This window comes from Orbicella faveolata, unplaced genomic scaffold (genome assembly GCF_042242905.1).
Source record: "Orbicella faveolata isolate gen_17 unplaced genomic scaffold, um_ofav_v1 contig_12, whole genome shotgun sequence".
NCBI lineage: Eukaryota > Metazoa > Cnidaria > Anthozoa > Scleractinia > Merulinidae > Orbicella > Orbicella faveolata.
The window spans coordinates 30,128,250-30,147,268 of record NW_028301539.1 but is presented as its reverse complement, the minus strand read 5'-3'; the positions used below and the strand labels follow the sequence as shown (position 1 = coordinate 30,147,268).

General features: G+C 37.4%; 3 protein-coding genes and 1 pseudogene across 4 annotated transcripts; 2 read left to right on the top strand and 2 right to left on the bottom strand.

Annotated features, from left to right (window-relative positions):
* The first annotated feature begins 849 nt into the window (after positions 1-849).
* Positions 850-4,033, top strand: LOC110060387 (transcription initiation factor TFIID subunit 13-like; annotated as a pseudogene). Its single transcript, XR_016205675.1, has 5 exons — positions 850-936; positions 1,089-1,152; positions 2,242-2,339; positions 3,017-3,116; positions 3,332-4,033. The product of XR_016205675.1 is annotated as a transcription initiation factor TFIID subunit 13-like (transcript).
* A 666-nt stretch (positions 4,034-4,699) lies between these two features.
* LOC110060428 (uncharacterized protein C6orf118-like) lies at positions 4,700-11,779 on the bottom strand. Its single transcript, XM_089283271.1, has 12 exons — positions 11,561-11,779; positions 10,976-11,112; positions 10,634-10,783; positions 9,937-10,139; positions 9,537-9,665; positions 8,985-9,169; positions 8,472-8,539; positions 7,769-7,848; positions 7,268-7,375; positions 6,445-6,498; positions 5,750-5,811; positions 4,700-4,978 (listed from the first exon to the last, which is right to left on the bottom strand). The coding sequence occupies exons 1-12, from the start codon at positions 11,734-11,736 to the stop codon at positions 4,903-4,905; spliced, it is 1,428 nt and encodes a 475-aa protein (XP_089139397.1). The 5' UTR covers positions 11,737-11,779; the 3' UTR covers positions 4,700-4,902.
* Positions 11,767-16,198, top strand: LOC110060427 (LYR motif-containing protein 2-like). The gene is made up of 3 exons (XM_020767205.2): positions 11,767-11,850; positions 11,960-12,100; positions 13,423-16,198. Exons 1-3 carry the CDS (start codon positions 11,806-11,808, stop codon positions 13,498-13,500), a joined length of 264 nt encoding a protein of 87 aa, XP_020622864.1. The 5' UTR covers positions 11,767-11,805; the 3' UTR covers positions 13,501-16,198.
* On the bottom strand, positions 14,786-18,547 carry LOC110060426 (uncharacterized). Its single transcript, XM_020767203.2, has 4 exons — positions 18,272-18,547; positions 16,978-17,116; positions 15,799-16,055; positions 14,786-14,892 (listed from the first exon to the last, which is right to left on the bottom strand). The coding sequence occupies exons 1-4, from the start codon at positions 18,345-18,347 to the stop codon at positions 14,786-14,788; spliced, it is 579 nt and encodes a 192-aa protein (XP_020622862.2). The 5' UTR covers positions 18,348-18,547.
* Positions 18,548-19,019: the final 472 nt, after the last annotated feature.

Sequence of the window (19,019 nt, the reverse complement as noted above, 5' to 3'; positions counted from 1 at the left end):
CTCCACCTACCATTAATAACAAAGTTTGAAAAGAGAGCAGCCCATTTGTCGATCTATAGCAAGATATTGTAAATCAGTGAAATTCAACCCTAAACAAATGATATCCCGCGAAAACGCGCCCAACTATTTTGAAATCGCGCTAACAGCCGCCCAGGGTGGATCTAAGGGGAAGGGGAGAGGGGGTCGGAGGGTTCGATCGAACCCCCTGAGTTAAAACAAAAAATGAGACATTATAATGCGCTGACTTGGCCTCAAGAATGCCGCAAATCCCATTTCCGAGGACCTTAATTCTCCATTTCAACATCCCCCACAATATACCTTGTTTGCCCCCAAAATTTTGCATAAGCATTGTCTTCAGTTTCTCTTGGGACGACTGTAATACCCAGGGGAAATGGGAAACAAAGGTTATGCAGAATTTTGGGGGGCAAACAAGGTGCATTATGGGCGATGTGAAAATGGCGAATAGGCCTTATCACGGTTTTTGACGCCATCTTGACGGGTAGGCAAAGCAGTGTTTGTACGGGAATCCGATGGCAAATAACTTTCCCCAAAACTGAATTTTATACAATTTGTGAATTTGGCTGGGCAGAGGCGCGGTTCGCGGGAAAAAAAATTACAGACAAAAGCATGGCTGAATTAGACAAATTTACTGAGCGTCTTCTAGCCAAGCTACATCCTTAAAACGTGGTGAATGCAATCTTCTACCTGGAGTATTTTAACGTTTGGAAAAAAAAAAACATCATTCGCCATCGGATTTCCATACAAACACTGTAATTTCTGACCGCTTTGCCTATCCGGGAAGATGGCGTCGAAAACCGTGATAAGGCCTACCTCGAGCCAGAGCCCTGGGAACTACTAAGTTTACGACGCCAAGAAACTGGTACCGAACACGGCACCGAAACAAAAAACATGGCGGACGTAGAAGATGAAGTTGAGGTACTTTTTGTGTTTTTAATTATAATAGTTGGCGGATTTTCAAGGATATATTTTAGGTTGCTGACGAACTCTTCGTTTTGAGAGTTTTCTCGATGGAGGATTCAGTCTGCTTTGAAACGAACCAACACCAGTTGAGGTCGTTTTGTTTGCAGGACGAATCCGAGTCAAACCAGGCAGAAACCACAGGAAAACGTAAAAGGCTTTTCCACAAGGAATGTAAGTTGGAAGATAAATTTTAGTTATCCATTACAATAGAAAATGTATATCAATGTTATTTATTTGTGGTGGATGTTTGATTTTAGCGTAAATGGAAAGCAAATGATAGAAACGATAGCCTCAATTTGGCGCGAAATACGGACAGATATTTTTCCGCGGACGTTGTTTGTTCCGAGTAGTGGACAGTTTTCCTGGCATTTTCATGTCAGATGAGGTTATTGTGCTTATTATCGTTCAGATATTTTTACATACTGTTGCTCTTCTGTGGCGACCTCTGTAATCTAAGCTGTTATTGCCAAAATAATTCTGCGGTGTCAGAAAATATTGCTACTTTGCTGGAAATGTTTAGTACTATTTAAAATTTTTAACAATATAGCAGGGGTGAAAACTGAACCTCCAAGCAAAAGGAGCAAATTTTAAAAACTGGGGAATATCGTTTGGGGATATCATCTGATATTCCCCAGGTTTGGCTGCATCATGTGACATGTTCAGAACAATAATGCTCAAGAAAATATTTAAATTTTTAGGATCATGTGCACTTAAGGCATCTGTGGTCAAGTGTCAATTGATACTATTGATCACACCCTCGATTGACATCTTGATTGACATCCTGATCGATACTCGGTTGACACTCAGTTGACACTCATGAACATTTGATCAACAGTTGGTTGATAGTCAGCCAAGTGTCGACCATCTCATATGCATCGATCAAAAATTAGCTGACTCTCAACCAACTGTCAACTGAAATGTCAATCAATTGTTGCTCGCATGTCAACCCAGGTGTCGATGGAGTGTTGATCGAGGATATCAATCAAGGGTATGGATCGACACTCAACCGCAAATGCCTTTACTACACATGATCCAATTTATATACAGTTGAACCTTCCAAAAGCAGACACCATTGGGACCAGAAAAAGTGTTTGTATTTGTGAGAGATGTCTGCTTATGGGAAGTAAATAATGCAGTGGTTACAAGTATGTAGCTGGGACCATTACTAAGTGTCCATTTATGGAAGGTGTACGCCTTCAGGAGGTGTCTGTTAGTGGAGGTTCAAGTGGAGTCTCTAAATAACCTTCCTTTTGCTTTAAGTGAGATGCATGATGTTTGGCTTTGGTGATGATCAAGTACCTTTCACTGAATCTGTGGATTTGCTGGAAGATCTTGTTGTAGAATACATCACAGAAATGGTAAGAAAACAAGACTTTGTACACATATATAGCCTTATTGTGATTAAATAAATCACCAATTCCATACAGCTTTCCTTACTTATGGGAGGTATATATATATGCTACTTAAGGGTAAAATGACTTGCAGAAATAGCAGATTCGTTTAATGGCATGTTACCTTAAGCATGTTTGTCCAGTTAAAGTAAAGAATTCCATAAAGATTCTAGATGAAAGGCTGAATTTGATGGAGAGAGGTTGTGCCTGAGTACCAAGCACAAGAGAACTGCAGTGCTCAAACCAGAATAAGACTCTCAAAATGTTTTCCGATTCACCAGCTAGTCAGTAAGAGAACCCCATATGTAAAGATGAAAGATAAGTTGTTATATCTCTTATCATACTCATCATTGTAATCATTGTATAATTTTTATAGAATGAAGTATCTACAGAGCTCAACATTGCGACCGCTGGGGTGGCCAATGTGACCAATTTTTTTTCACTGGCAATAACTTTTCACGCTTTCCACTGAAATCCTTTTGCTGGCGACTAAATCTGAAAACTTAGGGGTCAACTCACCCCAAGGTTTTTTCCTGAAAATTGAGTCCTGATCTTGAATATTAATGTAGTAACAACTTTGTTGATATCTTATTTAAAACGAACCCATCTTGAACATAAAATAAAATTCTATGAATTTTCTCCAGACACTAAAGGCAATGGAAGTTGGTAAAAAAAGGAAAGGTGCATGTCGAGGATATTGTCTTCTTGATCAGAAAGGATCCAAAGAAATATGTCAGAGTCAAAGTGAGGAATTTGTCCTGTGATAACAGATTTATTTGTATAATTATTTTTTGATTTTATAGATTCTTCATTCTTCTTCATCGCACTTTGCTATGTTTCAAGGACTGATCAGATAAATACATTATATCCCATTAAAGAATTTTAAAATAACTAAGTTGAAATTCAATATAATTTTTCTAAAATTTTCAATTGCTCCTCGTTATTTTCCTTTATTTTAGGATCTCTTGACTATGAATGAAGAACTCAAGAAAGCAAGGAAGGCTTTTGACGCTGAAAGCTATGGAGAAATGGTGTAAAGTTTAGAGGGATATTCTGAATTTTAAAAGAAACTGCCTCATGAATATAACAATATAACAATGACAATAGTGTCATATGAGCAGGCACTTGCTCAAGGGCAAGTTCCTAAATAACCATTTACAAAAATTCCCAAAATAGACTTGACAGGACAGCTCTAGTAAATGGGTGCAGAAAGTATCCCTTGAATGCTCAGCTGTAATGTTTTGAAAGTTGTCTGAGTTATTTCTAGGTTGGATAGTATCAACATAATTCGTCTCAGGCTGTCTACCGATACTTTTGCCTAGGAGTACAACAAAAGTCATGCCGGGCATTCTTCCGCAGACATTAGTTTAAAGACTGCCAGAAAGAACATCTTGTTTCATATGTGCATACAGAGTTCTGCTGTCAACACCCATAGTTTAATCTGATTTTCAGATGCCTGGAATATCATTAAAAATACATCTTAGTTTATCATTATTTACAACTCTCTTTCTTGGTATTTGGTCATGCAATAATATTTGACAATATATTATAAACCCTCTTTGAATTTTGTTTCATGATAGGTATTTCTCATAGTTGTGCATACATGTAAGCTCTGAGTGAAAGTTTCCCAATAAAATAAAATTCAGATCTCATTTTTGAAATACTGGTATTTTGTCATTCATGGGTCAAGATGATTGTTAAAACTCAGCTATCATGCCTGATTATTAAAGCATCTCATTGCATGGTTATAAGAAATCCCTTAATGGTCTGGTCATTGTATTACTAACCATAGAAAACTGCCACTTTATGTTTATTGTATAATATATTTGATTTATAGAGTGGTTTAAATTCTAAAGCTATGGTAATCACACTTACTAAAAAAGCCAAACGTTTTAAGTTTCATACTCACTCAACCAGCTTGTGTCGGGTTATGTAGACATGAACATACATAACTAAAATAAAATAAATAAATTACAATATTTAGAGAGGAAGCCATGTCAGCCTTAGCCGGTTTTCATGTGGATCCTCTATCCTGGTCAAATTGGAATTTGGACATGTTGGTTTTTGTGGAGGGAGGAAAACCGGAGAACCCGGAGAAAAACCTGCAGAGCAAATTCAACCCACATATGGCACTGGGCTGGAATCAAACCCAGGCCACGTTGGTGGGAGGAGAGGGCTGTCACGACTGCATCATCCATACTTGATGTCTTAATTTTGAGTGTGATGTCCCCAGTAATTTCCATAACCCTTCCACAGAAACACACCTCACTGCTCTGGGAACTGCTGGAATTGCTTAATATCAAAACAAGTAAAGTGGCATACTCATGACAGGTGTAACACGCAATTTTATTGTGCAAATAATGTTAGGCATACTCATGGCTTCTTTACACATCGAATATAATCCTTTTAATTTTATGTACAGTTTTCACTCAATCCAATTTTCCTCATAAATATCCTCTCTGTACAAGTTTTAAACAATTAATATTTTACATCTTTTTAAAAAAGTCTCCAAATTTATTAGTCTTCTTGTTTACTTGGAACTCTTTTCGTTTTCCTTTTTGCCCAAACTGATGACATCAGATGTGTTGATCCAATTCCACAATTGCCTGATAAAACCAGAAAAACACAAAATTAATGGAAATGCTTATAGAACATAATAATTATTCCCACTGAAAATGGTTTATTTGTTTACAGGGGAAGTTAGAAACAACTTCTAGTTACTGAGACAGGAAATGTTCTTTTAAACCTTGTAAGTGTATCTGCTAATTTATAGAATAATCCAAAACAGAAGTTATATTGCTTTGTTTCCTACAATGCCACCATGTCTGTTTAACAAGAATTTATTGTAAGATTGTACTGGGACATAACTATACTCATGGTCAAAACTAGTTGAGAGAAACACCACAGTATTGAATGATACATGTAATCCTCTTCCATCAAATGCAACTAAAAAAAAATTGAGTGTTTTCCAGTGCCCCCTCTCCTTGTTCAATGCTTTATCAGAAGGTTGTCCATACACAAGGCATGAGTTATGGACAACAGCAACAATGATAAGGGAGAGGGGGGGAAAATGTTGCTTACACATTTTATCTACAACCTGAGAAGCAGTTAGTGTCACAACAATCCTGTCCAGGACTGTAGCTTGGAAATGGAAAATTGTGAGCTGGAATATCAGTAATTAAAAAATAATTTTATGAGATAATTTAGCATGTTTTCCGAGAAGTTCCCTTGTTGACTGTAATGATTGCAGACTTGGCTCCTTTAGAGCGGATATATCATACTAGAAATGTCTGAAAGTACGAGTACCATTTACTAAATGGAATGGCACAGGAATATTACCTAAGTGCAAACTAAGACAAATAAAAGTCCATATATACCTGGCATCTTTTTGTTTAATTTTTGACCTGTCTAGTAGGGACTGTAGTTCTTGCTCAAGCTCCTGAGATATGTGGACAAAAGCACAAAAAGCAGTGAGTGACTAAATGGGAGGAATGGATGGGAAAAGGCATGATTATACCAAGGGCATTAGCCAGCAGAACAGGCATAATTTTTTTGCATAGTTTAGGCAAACAGAGGAGAAAGCAAGGCCAGCACGAAGCCTGAGTCGCACACAAGGGAAAGAGCGATTTTTTTCGCACTCTTCCCTTCACGTGTGATTTTGCATTTCAAGCTTGCCTCGCTTTCTCCTCTGTTTGCCTAAACTATGCAAAAAATTACGCCTGTTCTGCAAGTTAAGGGCATAGCTATAGGGAGTCCTGGGGTGCTCATGACCCCCCTTTGATAAGCCTTTTTTAAGCAAACAACCTAAAACACAGCATGGAGGTCAACATGACAATCTGGTTGGTACCTTGAGTTAGACCCAGTGTGACCCCCCTTTAAAAAATCCTGGCAATGCCCCTGTGTACCAGCCTGATATTTTCAATTTCCCTTGAATGTTTGAGCTATCGGGAGTTGACTGTATGTCTCTGTGGAGTTCAGTGATGCACTCCATTGTATACATGTATTATTTACATAACATGACATGAAGATGACAATATACAACTGTACACTATAAGGTAAGTCTTGTTCTCACCTCAATTGTTTGCTCCAGAAACTGATTCTGCTTGCATAATTTTTGTATGTCCACCTAGTATTTGAAATTATTGGGTTATTCAATGATACATAATAGAATACATAAAAATTAATAATTATGATACAATGTTATTATCAAGGCTGTAGTAGAGAACTGCATGCACCAAAGTAGCTGTCAAAAAATTCTAACCAACGAGTCAATTAAGTAGATTTGTCAAAATTGTACTCAGGGCTAGAAAAAAATAATGATACTGCTTCAAAAGTATTTGCCAACATGTGTATCAGTACAAATCACCTGTGTGTGATTCACTCAAGAAGGTCATCTTAACTTCAACATCAATTACCCAGCTAGTTAAGAACACCGTAAACTACCGCTTACAAGCCGTGGGCTTATACAACTTCGTAAGGGCTTTTAGACGGGCTTATAAGCATATCCCTGGATTTATATTTTAGGGTGCTTATAAACAAAATTTAAAAAAAACGTTTTGAAAAAAGCTATATCTGCGTCGATCGAAGAGGTTTTCTCATTTACTGGTTTTTAGTTAAGCTTTAAAACATCACAATAAAACGAATTCAAATCAAGGAAAGCTAGAGAAGGCTTATATCTGTGGGATCTTATAACCAGATGTATTTTTGGGTTTACAGATCGATGAGCCTATAACCAAGGGGCTTATTATTAGGTGGGGGGGCCTATAAGAGGCAGTTTATGTTATTACGTTTAAACACAATTACAGAACAGAATTTGACTGCAGCCTCAGCACTACTGTCAATATACTGGTGTCTAATATGTACTTTATATAAGGATCCAATTTCATTGATTGCACCTCTGTTTCCTTGATACACTGTTCAAGATGTTGACAGACAGTAATGGGTACACAGTACTCCTTCTGATGTCTCTTAATGTCATCAATAGTATCAAGCTGAGCTAAAATCTATGAGGAAGAAAACAACCTATCAGTCATAATTAGCAGGAACTCACATTACTAGGTAGCAAAATTAATCTGTTCTGTAGTGCAGTCAGTAATAGTGCAAGCTCTTCATAGAGCTTGGAAAATACTTAATCACTCTTTTTCCATTTTTTTTTAACGGACATCTATTGAGTAAACTTTCCATGTGTTTTCCTGGTCTGTAAATCCAATACTTTATTCAAAAATTCCAGACTCTTTAATATGAACTCGTGATAGACTCTATTAACCTTTCTTGTGACTTCTCTCAATTCTCCTTGTTCATCTCCGACGTAAACAAATAACTTATCGAACAGCAAAAATTAATCACTAACACCAATGCAACATGCAGTGCAAATGTAACCAAGTAAAAATAACTACCTGGGCATGTAATTCTTCTACTTGTTCTTCAAGGTCTTTTGGGACTTCTTCAATATGAACTGACACTTTGGTTTGGGGCTCTATCCAAAAAAAAAAAACAAATCAAGATGATTGGAAATAGCTATAGGCAAGTACATTATTTTGAATTCATAAAGTATAATTTTGAGGAGCCTACATAAAAGAGAAAATATACTGAGTATTTTTGTGACAATTACCTAGGCAAGGTACATGTTTGTCACAATTTTTTGGGCTTTATAAAGCCTCTAAAATAAGTTGTATCAAGCCCAGATTGACCTTCCACAAGTTTGCTTTAAAATTACACTGTACATAAATGTTTGCACATGATGAACATCTCTGAGCCAAACAAAACCAACTGAATCAGATGACACGAAATTGTCCAAACATCTATTTAAACAAAAACATGCAAAAGTGAAACTCTGCTACCAGACACCTCCTGTTCAACATCAACTCACCTCCTGTGAGCAGATACTTCTTTGGTCCAGCCAAATCACACAAACATCAAATTTTTAAGCTGCTATAAGTAGACACCTCTCCTTAGTCTACACACATTTCTTGAGTGTCTGGACACATTTGTGAAGTTCAGTTGTACTGCAGTTTATTTAGAAATTGAAAAAGTTTCTCACTGACTTACAAACTGAAGTTTACATCAACAGTACAAGTTACATTGAAATAAATTTCTAACCAACTGGAATGTTAGCTTCTAACTCTTCTGCTGCTTTTTGCTCCTCTTCTCGAAGGAGTTTGGTCAATCTGTTGAAAAATCAAGTCACACAGAAGTGTTTTTGTTCCCTGAGTAATATAAAATGTGTCTATTTATAATCATTATTTCAATAAACACAACAAATTCATGGAATAGATAAGATTGATTCACTGATGTACTCTGCCATTAAGGTTGCTATTACAGACTTCTGCAGGCATCTGTAGTCAAAATACTGTAAGCCTATGGTTTAAATAAATAAATCTTTAAAAAAGAGCTGCCCAGATAACGAGAATGACTCATACCACTACTAATGAATTGACTAGGCATTGAATTTGGCCACACACACACACACACACACACACACACACACATGCACACACCAAAAACTATAGATGGAATACACATGGACTTGTTAACGTCAAGATCTTGTCCATCAAGATCCTGAAGTTTCAGCCAATGAGTATTTGACAGTTTCAGTGAAGGTTATTTATCTACCTTGCATTTTCTTCTAACAGGTGTCTTGCTTCCTTTTCCAGAGTTTCAACTCTCTTTTCTTCATCCTTCAGTTTATCCGAGCTGGATGGATTTTCTGAGAGACTGTCAATGTGATGATACAGCACTTTGTGCTGTGATGGCTTTTGTGTGTCTAACAAATATGACATGTAGCTGTCATACTCATCCTGTGAGTAAAAGAAGGAAAAATCTCCCCATAAATAAATCAATATACATGTAATCAGTTGTTATCATTTGTAATAAAATTTCCCCATTTAATGAATGGATTTTCTGAGAGACTGTCAATGTGATGGCACAGCACTTTGTGCTGTGATGGCTTTTGTGTGTCTAACAAATATGACATGTAGCTGTCATACTCATCCTGTGAGTAAAACAAGAAAAAATCTCCCCATAAATAAATCTCTATACATGTAATCAATTGTTATCATTTGTAATAAAATTTCCCCATTTAATGGGGAAACCTTTGCCTGCAGTACTTATCACAACTTTCATAGGTCTTAAACTATTCTTATTAACACTTAGTCAAGTACTCACTTTAATCTTTTTTAAAAGAGGACCGAATGTCTTGGACTCTTCAATGATCTCAGCAAAACATCTGTTGTATATCTGAAGTCTGTGAAAGTTTGGTCCCCTCTGACTTGCTGATTCCAGGGAAGATAGTTGCTACAATTGGCAAAAAACAATAATTTACTGGTAACAATCAAAATATTTCTTTCAAGCTTTCATCTCTCCTGTCTACTGGCCTGGAGTAGCAGATTTCTGTTCTAGCCTGTACTTGTATATTCTATCTATCAATAACAATTAACATTTCTAATGTCACTATAGTATTCTCCCCCAAAACAACAGATTGCATTGGCTAAGACTTAAATAACAGCTGTATTCATAAAATTCACTGTTTTGCACATAATTATCTGTACTGTTGAGGAATGACTACCTTTGCAAGCTTGTGTTCCAAATTTCGCGCATTCTTTTCTCCCGTGAGCACTCCTCGATCATGAGCATCTCCGAGATGCATTACCTGGTCACCAAACCTCTTGAAGCTTGCGAACTGGTCTGCCTTGGTTGGGTAACTCAGGTAAGTCTCAACAAATGCTTGGTGCACATCTTCTGGTTTTGATTTCCCAGGGAGGTTACCAGCTGGAGAACATACATGTTGTTTAATAACTGATTGCTCAAACTCTACTTATGGTAAGGCATTTGCTTAGTATTAACAGGTGGATACATTTTTAAAATCTTTTATAACAAACTGAAAGTAAATAATGATGCCACATAAACAAAATATCACTTAAAAATAGAGCTGTAACCAGAATAAGACATATTGTAAAAGAAGTGAAATGTTCTCCAGTTGAAAAGATTTAAAAACACAAGCTTTTGGCTATCAGTCTATAGCCTTTAACAAATAAAAAATGTTGTTGGGTGAATGGAAATATCACTTATACTATAGATAGTATCTGGCCTGATGACTGGGTCTTGTGCTATATGCATGTAAAAATATTTATGTGTATTATACCAGACCATGAGATTTACATGTAACATTCCTCTAGTATATGTATTTTAACATAATCATACTTTACATTCAGGACGACGAGAGATAGAAAACAAAAAGTTACACAAAATGTTTCAATTGCTACCTTTGGTTTTTGTCATTGGTATCATTATTTCTGGCAGACGCAACTCCTCAACATGTATTTTGTCTTTGGCAAGCTTGCCTGATGTATCTGTACCATCTTTTAAAAGCATTTCTTCAACATCGTCTCCTGAGGCTGGCCTTGATTCTGGTTCTGCCAAATACCAAACAATAATAGAATCAACCAAAAAGTGACAACAGGAATCTGGCTTGTGGAAAAGATGCACTACTGTAACATGTATTGGTAGGTCCTGAAGAAACAGCAGGCTTTTTCTTCTTGTGGTCAAATTTTGAGTATATAGAAGTCTCGTTATCAAGTAAATTATTATCTTGAACTGTTACTTACTGAATTGTGCAATATTTCTCGTGGGCCCCAGACTGAACTCCACAAGACGATCTGCCATGGTCTTGTGCCTGAGTTCTGTTGAGCTGCATTCCCCTCTTCTCACTGGGTGGTCAACAAGTTGGTTTGGCGACTTGAGTCTGTAATTATTATGGAAAATGTAACTCACTACACAGGTCTGTAACAGGATCACAACCCCCCACCCCTTTCTGCTATCCTTATAAATGGCTTTGGGTTTCACCAGTTGAACACAAAAAAAAGGTAGGGAAAATTATCTTCAGAAGAGGCAAAATGTGTAGAAAAAATTTCATGGTTATTACTCAAAGTCTTCACTTCCGTTGTCTACTGTAGGTGTGAGTCCTGTTGTACTAGTTTGTCTGAGAGGTTATGGGACAAAGAAAGTGTTTAGTCAGTCAGTCAAGAATCCCTGTAATATCCGCGCACCTTCAATATGACCATAATTAAAGGTGTACGGTTGGTTGTATAACTGGTTTCCACTGTATCACTTTATAGTGCTAGGATCAAAGTCTCGATGTAAACAATTTACACTGACAATTGTACATGTGGCGCGCAATACAGCTTACGTACCGAATTGGTGGTTTATCTGAAGTCTCCCATCTTGCATGACGTTCTCCTGGAGGTTTTAAAAGCTTGCTAGAATTAAGATGACCACTTGTATAGGTTTTGATATCCTTTCTGTGAACTTCGTATATAGTTTCAAGCAAATCTTTGAGAGACGAAGGTTTTCGTCTGTCGTCCGCCATGTTTGTTGTTGCTCCGTCACCTTGGAGGACTCGCCCCAGATCCCACACAGACTTGGTTCCTAAGCCAAAATGGCGACTGGAAAGATGCCTCGAAATGCACTTTCATTGAAACAGGTAAAACTATCGAAAATAGTTCACTTCATGGGGAAATATGTTGCCCATATTGTAGCTAATTTATCTGCGGTCCGTCATTTATGATGATCGTGTCTTTTTATCTCGATAGTTCTTTCTCAGAAGACAAGTTTTAAGCCTATACCGAGAAATTTTACGAACCTTGCGAGAAGTTCCTAATGAAGATCACAGAAAAGAACTCGGCGATTGGGCAAGGTCGGAGTTTAAGAAAAACAAAATTGAAAAGGACGAGGTAACTTACACAGAAAAGTAACAATAGAAAGTAATAGTTCATGTTTCAGGCGAGGGCTCTCGCCAGGGCTAAGCTAATATACACCGGGCTGCAGACAATCATCGCTGTACATGTTAAAATAGGTATTTAGAATGTACACGTGTCTAATGCCGTTTGAGCTGAAACAGACAAACAAAAAATATCGGTTCCTTGGTGAGGAATAATGTGACTACTACAGGTCATGTCGGAAGCTGCTGATGATGGGATGATAGGAGCTGACTATACTCACATCTGATGTTAAGCAAACCAGATGGGAAAGAGAGGTGGAAGAAAAAAAGAAAGGGCTATTTTCTGTGAAACCATAAAACAACCAGAAAACTTCAAAAGTGGTTGTGCAGGATCAATCCCCAAGGGGCGGGGGGTTATTCCTAGAAAAGTTGGGTGGGGGTGTGCAGCCCACTTCTCAAAACCCTTACCTTATTTACCCTTACCTTCACTTTCACCTTACCTTATTTATGACCAAAATCTGCGATATTCCCTACCCTATTTATGACCTGACCAAATATTCGATACCCTATTTATGAACTAACCATTTAATTAAAACCTTGTTTCAGATCTGCATTGTAATAAGTTCCCTAGTTCAGACCAATGTTAAATTACCGTAAACATAATTTGTGAAGGGCTTTTGTTGATTTGATAATGATGAAAAAGTAGCTTCTTCTTAGAAATATACCCATATCAAGGCTAGAGTGCAAAAACCATACCCTGTTTATGACCAAAATGGCCAAAATAGGCTAAAGTCGATACCCTATTTATGACCAAAATGGCTGAAAAACCATACCATTTGGGGCCCCACATACCTATATAGCTCATGTAAGGGAGTACCCCCCCCCCCCCCCGATCAATGAGGACAGTGCCTGGTCCAATACTTTGAGAATATTGGACTGGCAAAGGAGCAATCTGATTGGTTGATCTCAGGTATTGGCCCTCTGAACCGACTAAGTTGTGTATAATATTAAAATCAAAAAAACTTCTGACTGCAACTGTGCCAGTGATTCCATTATCCAGTTCTGTAGTGTAGAGTGAAAATAATATGCAAATGAATACCTATATTTTCCCACAAATTTTTGCATTTTAGCACTCAGGATTTCTGGAAAGTAAAATGTAAAATATTAAATCTCTTATATTTAGGGATTTTAGTGTATCTATAATTGTTTCATGTTTTTACGTGTCATTTGTATTTTGACTCACCTTATAGGCTTGCCAAAATACATTGCAAGACTCAGAGAAAAAACAGTGAGGCACACTAAAATGTCTAATAAGATGTATGAATCCTTCCTTAGATTGTAATCAAGATGATGTTGTCCCAGGGTCGACTCACACTGAGGGAAATTTCCTCTGCTATTCACCTAGCAAAATAAGCTCTGCGAAAAACCTGTGTCTCAACTGTGAAAGGCTGTTGATGGTGAGTCCTTGACTCCAGTTACTGGTTTATGCAAACAAATGGAACATTGTGCAACATGCTGAATTATCAAGAGTGGTGAGAAAATAGATTTTTTTCAGATGAGTTCACCAAAAGCATTTGGAAAGTTAAGCCAAGTCTGTATTGTGGTTATTAGTCAGGATGGACAAGATTCAAGGAGATTCAATGCAGGGAACACAACAAACTTTTGTTACCACGAGCGAGTCCCACACAAGATACTCATGTACATGAATGCATGTATAAAAACTACATGTAAACTACAACAATCTGATTCCAAGTCAAAATCCAAGTCGTTATTCATAGCATCTCCTCTTGTTCTAGCATTTTAATTGAGAACTATTCTTGAGTCAGCATTACTATTCTTGAGTCAGCATTACTAATACTGAATGGAGTGTAACATATAGGCTACCCACATTGCAATTTAGGCAACACAGAGTGCTTTTAGGCTAGCTGGTCTGTTGTTTAGGCCAACTGCAGTGCTATTTAGCTCGGAGCAATTCCTGCGATGAGTTGCTCATTTCAAGAACCAGACTTCTAGGAGAAATCAGAAGGTGAGCCAAGATTAGTTACAGCAGTTACTCTATCTACACATGTTCAGAAACTGTTGTCAAACTTGAACACATGTGCACAATCAAATCTCTGGTTCCAGATTTTGATTTTGTCTAGGATATTGCATGTTCTGTCACAACTGACCAAAAACACGCCCTCTGGAAACAAGTTTACTCTTGCCTACCCATCACCATGTTTGAAAGTTCATGGGGAGTTAGAATTAATACCGCTAACTGACCAGCAAGCCAATGACTCAGGCATTTGAATCTGTCTTGGATTTGTGGGAAAATGGAAAATGTGTTCTTTCTCCATCTAGACGTGGTTGTTAATGACATTAAATATTGAAAATTGAACTGGTAGATTGAGCTTATAATCAGGGATAAGCATCAACTTGAAATTCTCTTCTTATGTCAAGGAAACATTAATCAACCATGTTTGTTATTTTAATTATGTTTATTCTTTTAATTTATTTCTTGACTTTAACCTGACCCTGAGGATATGCTGCAGTTTTACCCCACCGCCTGGAACTTACCCACCCACTCATTGTTTCGGAAACAGAATTCTAGCTGAGATTGTACTAAATTATTTCTTGTATCATTCACATCATTATTTTAAAATTCAGTCGCTAGATAATAATTATTCATACTCAAACTAACAGAAAGTACCAAGAAGGGTTAACATTCTTTACAAGAAAATGGACATTGAGTCCGAACATTTGGGTACTCTTCACAGTATCCACTCTTAGCATATTCAGGACAAGCTGGGTTGTAATCTTTGCAGTCTGTTGAGAAAAGAAATCACCATGTTTTCATATTTATCTCTGATTTATAATTTTTGTAGTTTTCTGAATATATGAAAGATTCTAAGTTTAGTTTAAGAAACAACCACCACACGTCATTAGCATCTAGTAGTCTGTGGTTCTATTTAGATTGTTAATTTTTGGATATTCTTGATCATCATTTTTAAGATCTATACAAGACGTTTTAAAGTACGAACCATTTCAGTTCATTATTGTATCAAACAAAGTTTATTCTAGCATAACTTTCCACACCTAGCCTCTTGGGGTGTCTGGAAATGGTTAGAAAAAATGGTTGTACATTATCATTACTTCTGTTCTTTCTTTCCTTTTTAATATAAACTCTTGCCCCTGCCTCGATTAGTACTTGAACGAGTTGCCGGGGCAAGCAGTTGTAACTGTATTTAAGAAAAGAGAATAAAGTTAAAGTTAATGTTTGAAATGCAATCAAGCCCTCCTACACCTCCTACAAGAGAGCGGTTTTCAATTAAAAGTGTCGTGAAACCAAAAGCAAAGTAATCACTCAAGCCAATCACAAAGGACACAGACAATACAGCACTTAAACCAATCAAAACTCGAAGTAATTAGATGTTAGCTGACGCAAAGTGCGGGACAACGTGTGCGAATAAGTCACGATTTCTGTTAGGTTTTAGTTCTGATTGGATGAAAAAGTGGCACAAGTTTTTTTAATTCAATCGTGTAGCGTAGTTGATGAAAAAACAATTACTTTTCGACGCTCAACTGAAAACCGCTCTAGAGTAAAGGCCATGAATATCTTAGGTGTTAGGCGAACGTTTAATAATCAATTCAATGTCAAATCATGTATATAGAATGCTGATCCCAAGGACCTTTGCTCTTGAGCTGGCTGCTATGCATACAGCATGAACTTACTAGGTGTAGGTGTTGGTCCAGCCTGGGTGATAGGCGTGACAAGCTTGTAAACGAAATTCCTTTTTCCTCTTCCCACACAGACTGGATGTTTAGGCTCGCAGGGCATGTTGGGATTCGGTCCCATACACCCATTGGCAGCTCCATCGTGATCATAACCAATGCCGGGTTTTACTCCACTCCAACATTCGCCGAAAAACTGCAATCCAAAATATGTGAATCCCTTGCTTCTTGTTGCATTTGCACAACTGCATGCCAAGCTGTGGAAGGGAACAATCACAAAACGAAAATATTTGTACATTTGTTAATTTAAAACAAGTGTGGAAGAAATAAAACAACGGCTAAGAGAGCAGATCAAGAAAGTTAGGCGAAGACAAGCAATAAATGACTCATTGCTGCAAAATTCTACACTTAATGATTTTTTGTTGTTGTTGAAATTGTTGCCCATCACTTGTGAAAACGATTTAATGATCGATGTTCCACTTTGACTCAAACAGATAGGTTTCAAAGCAGCGCATAGCCATGAATCTGTACCCTGTGTGGCTAAGTAACGGTCTTTAATAGCTTGGCACAACCCTGGGTATCTGAGACTTTTCCTGCGCGGTTTCTCGCCCAGGTCCAGCCGCGTGCAAGACAAAGCCTCCAGTACTTTGAATGTTGTGCCTGATTGGTGAAAAACCAAAATCTGGGATGTGATCTGATTGGTTTGCACTTACAGTTTGTCGAAAAGTAATTGGTTTTGCATTACTTCGCTACACGATTAGGTTCCTGAAACAAAATCATCTATCGCGCTATATTTAGAGTGATTTCACTTGAGTGTTGAAAGTAATTCGGAGTTGCTTTGCTTTCACATTACTATGCTAAGCGATTGGCTTAAAAAAAAAAAAAAAAAAAAAACTCGCGCACTTTTTCATCCATTCAGAAGTAAAACCAAAACCCATCTTGACTCGTTCGCACACGTTTTCCCGTGCTTCGCGTCAGCTACCTAATTGGTTGGTAGATTAGATTCTTTGCGATTGGTTATAGTGATTGTTTTGCATGGTTTTGCTTTACGACACTCAATTGAAAACTGCTCTATAGAACATAACTGTTAGTCTTGTAATTGGAAAACCAGTTGAAGAACCTCCACGGTACAGTACCATTTTAAAGCAAGGCATTGTTCACTTGCTTGTTATGCCTCACCGTTTGATAAAATTCTCCCAGTCATTCCAGTTGTCGTTAAGCTGGTTTCGATAGTTCAGCAATAGCACCGGGAGAGGTCGCTTGTAGTCTTTAAAACATCCCTCTTTGACAAAGTGTTCTTCGCATCCCTCAAAACTCCCTGAATGATGAAGAATTACAAGGAAAAACTGTTCTGTAATGTGATCAATTAATTAATCCCTATTGATAGTGAGTTGCCTGGCGGTGTGCGGTTGTTAACAAAATGGCGGCCGCTTCTTTGCGTCTTCAAAGTGTCTGTGAAAGGGATTTAGATAAAGTTTTGAAAGAATGATAGATTTATACTAAAATAATTAGATCATTTACTCTCGATTTCTGTGCTGTAAATTCGAGGTTAAACAAAGTTTGATACAAAATGGTAATCTAATATAACTATAGCTCCTTGGACAGTAACAAAAAGCGACCTGAAGTCACTACTTGCGCTGAGCCTCACTCGTTATCCAAGTGATGAGCTTCAGGGGCCAAATTCGCTTGGCACAACATTATTCAGGTAGAAACTTATTCCGTCACAAGAATTTTCTCTCTCTAAAATTACAGTAACGACATTTCAGAAACATGAACTCTTGACATTTCTTTGTCCATGTTCTTTTGGCCGGCAACAATAGCATAAATTAAGGCTATTTATGTAATACACAAGATTAGCGTTTTCACAGGGAAAAACGCTAAATACTCTTGGTTATATAAAGAGCCCGCATGTTACACATTGCTTGCAAAAAATTTGAGACGTAAAAAATTTGGGACGTTCAATTTTCGGTCACTTTTTGTCTCATTTCGGACAAATTTAAGACAAAAATGTATGGCACTTTGTTGAAACGTACCTAAAGTAAATTTGCGCCAATAAAACACGAATTAGACTGAAACAACATCCGTGAAAATTAAGCCTGGTTCACACTAGCGACATAACGACATAAGGACATAAGGAAAAGATCAGTTTTATCTTTATGTCGTTATGTTCATGCTGTTATGTTGCTAATATGTCATGTCTACATGTTCACACTACAAACATAACGTCCTTTTTACGTCGAGATAACGTCCTTTTTATGTCGTTCGTGACATAACGACATAAGGAAAAGATCAGTTTTTTCCTTATGTCGTTGTATTCATGCTGTTATGTCGCTTTGATGTCATTAGTTATGTCAGGATGTTCACACTGCAAACATAACGACATAACGTGACGTCCTTCCTATGTCGTTATGCCGTTAATATGTCTCTAGTGTGAACTAGGCCTAAAAGTTAAATATGTCACTCTTGCACTTACCGGATACCAAAAAAACTGTGATACTAGCAAGTGTGAGATACAACGTCGAGGAGAATATGTTAATCAGTAGTTGCATTGCTATAAGAAAAAGAAAAAAATAAAAGGCGACAACATAAAACAAAGAAACAGACAAAGAAAAAAATTTGCAAACTATAAAATGGAAAATATATTTCACTTGACGCTTAGATGTTTATAATTAGGCAAATTGGCCGTGGTTAACCAAGCAACCCACTGAAAGCAAACCTAGTTTAGACTTACCTTGATTATTTTCAGTTTTTAAATGGTTTTAAAAAACTACAGAAGCAGCCCACTAATCAAGGCAGTTGTCATCGCTTATAAGGATGCTATCACGGCCGCGTTATTTCACTGTTAAAATACACTGAAAAAATACTTACAGGTATTTACTCACGGTAAGAATCTTTCTAGTACTCCTGTTAGAATCCGGGTAGAATCAAATTTACGAAATTACCGCCTAAAAGTTCTTTTTTATCGATGTATGTTTTTGACTCAAAACGCCTGTGCCAAATCGTGACAAGAATGACGTTAATAATAATTTTTAAGCAGGAGCCATAATCGGGGACGGAGACCGTAAGTCTCGGGATTCGCGCGCACCTAGGGACCGTTCATTTTTTATAAGGTAGGGGGGGGCTGGTGGGATTTGGGGGGGGGGCCATGCGAAAAATATGGCTTTCGAGGGGGGGGCCATCCCAAAAAAATAAGGGAAAAAGAGGGGGTCACGTGAAATATT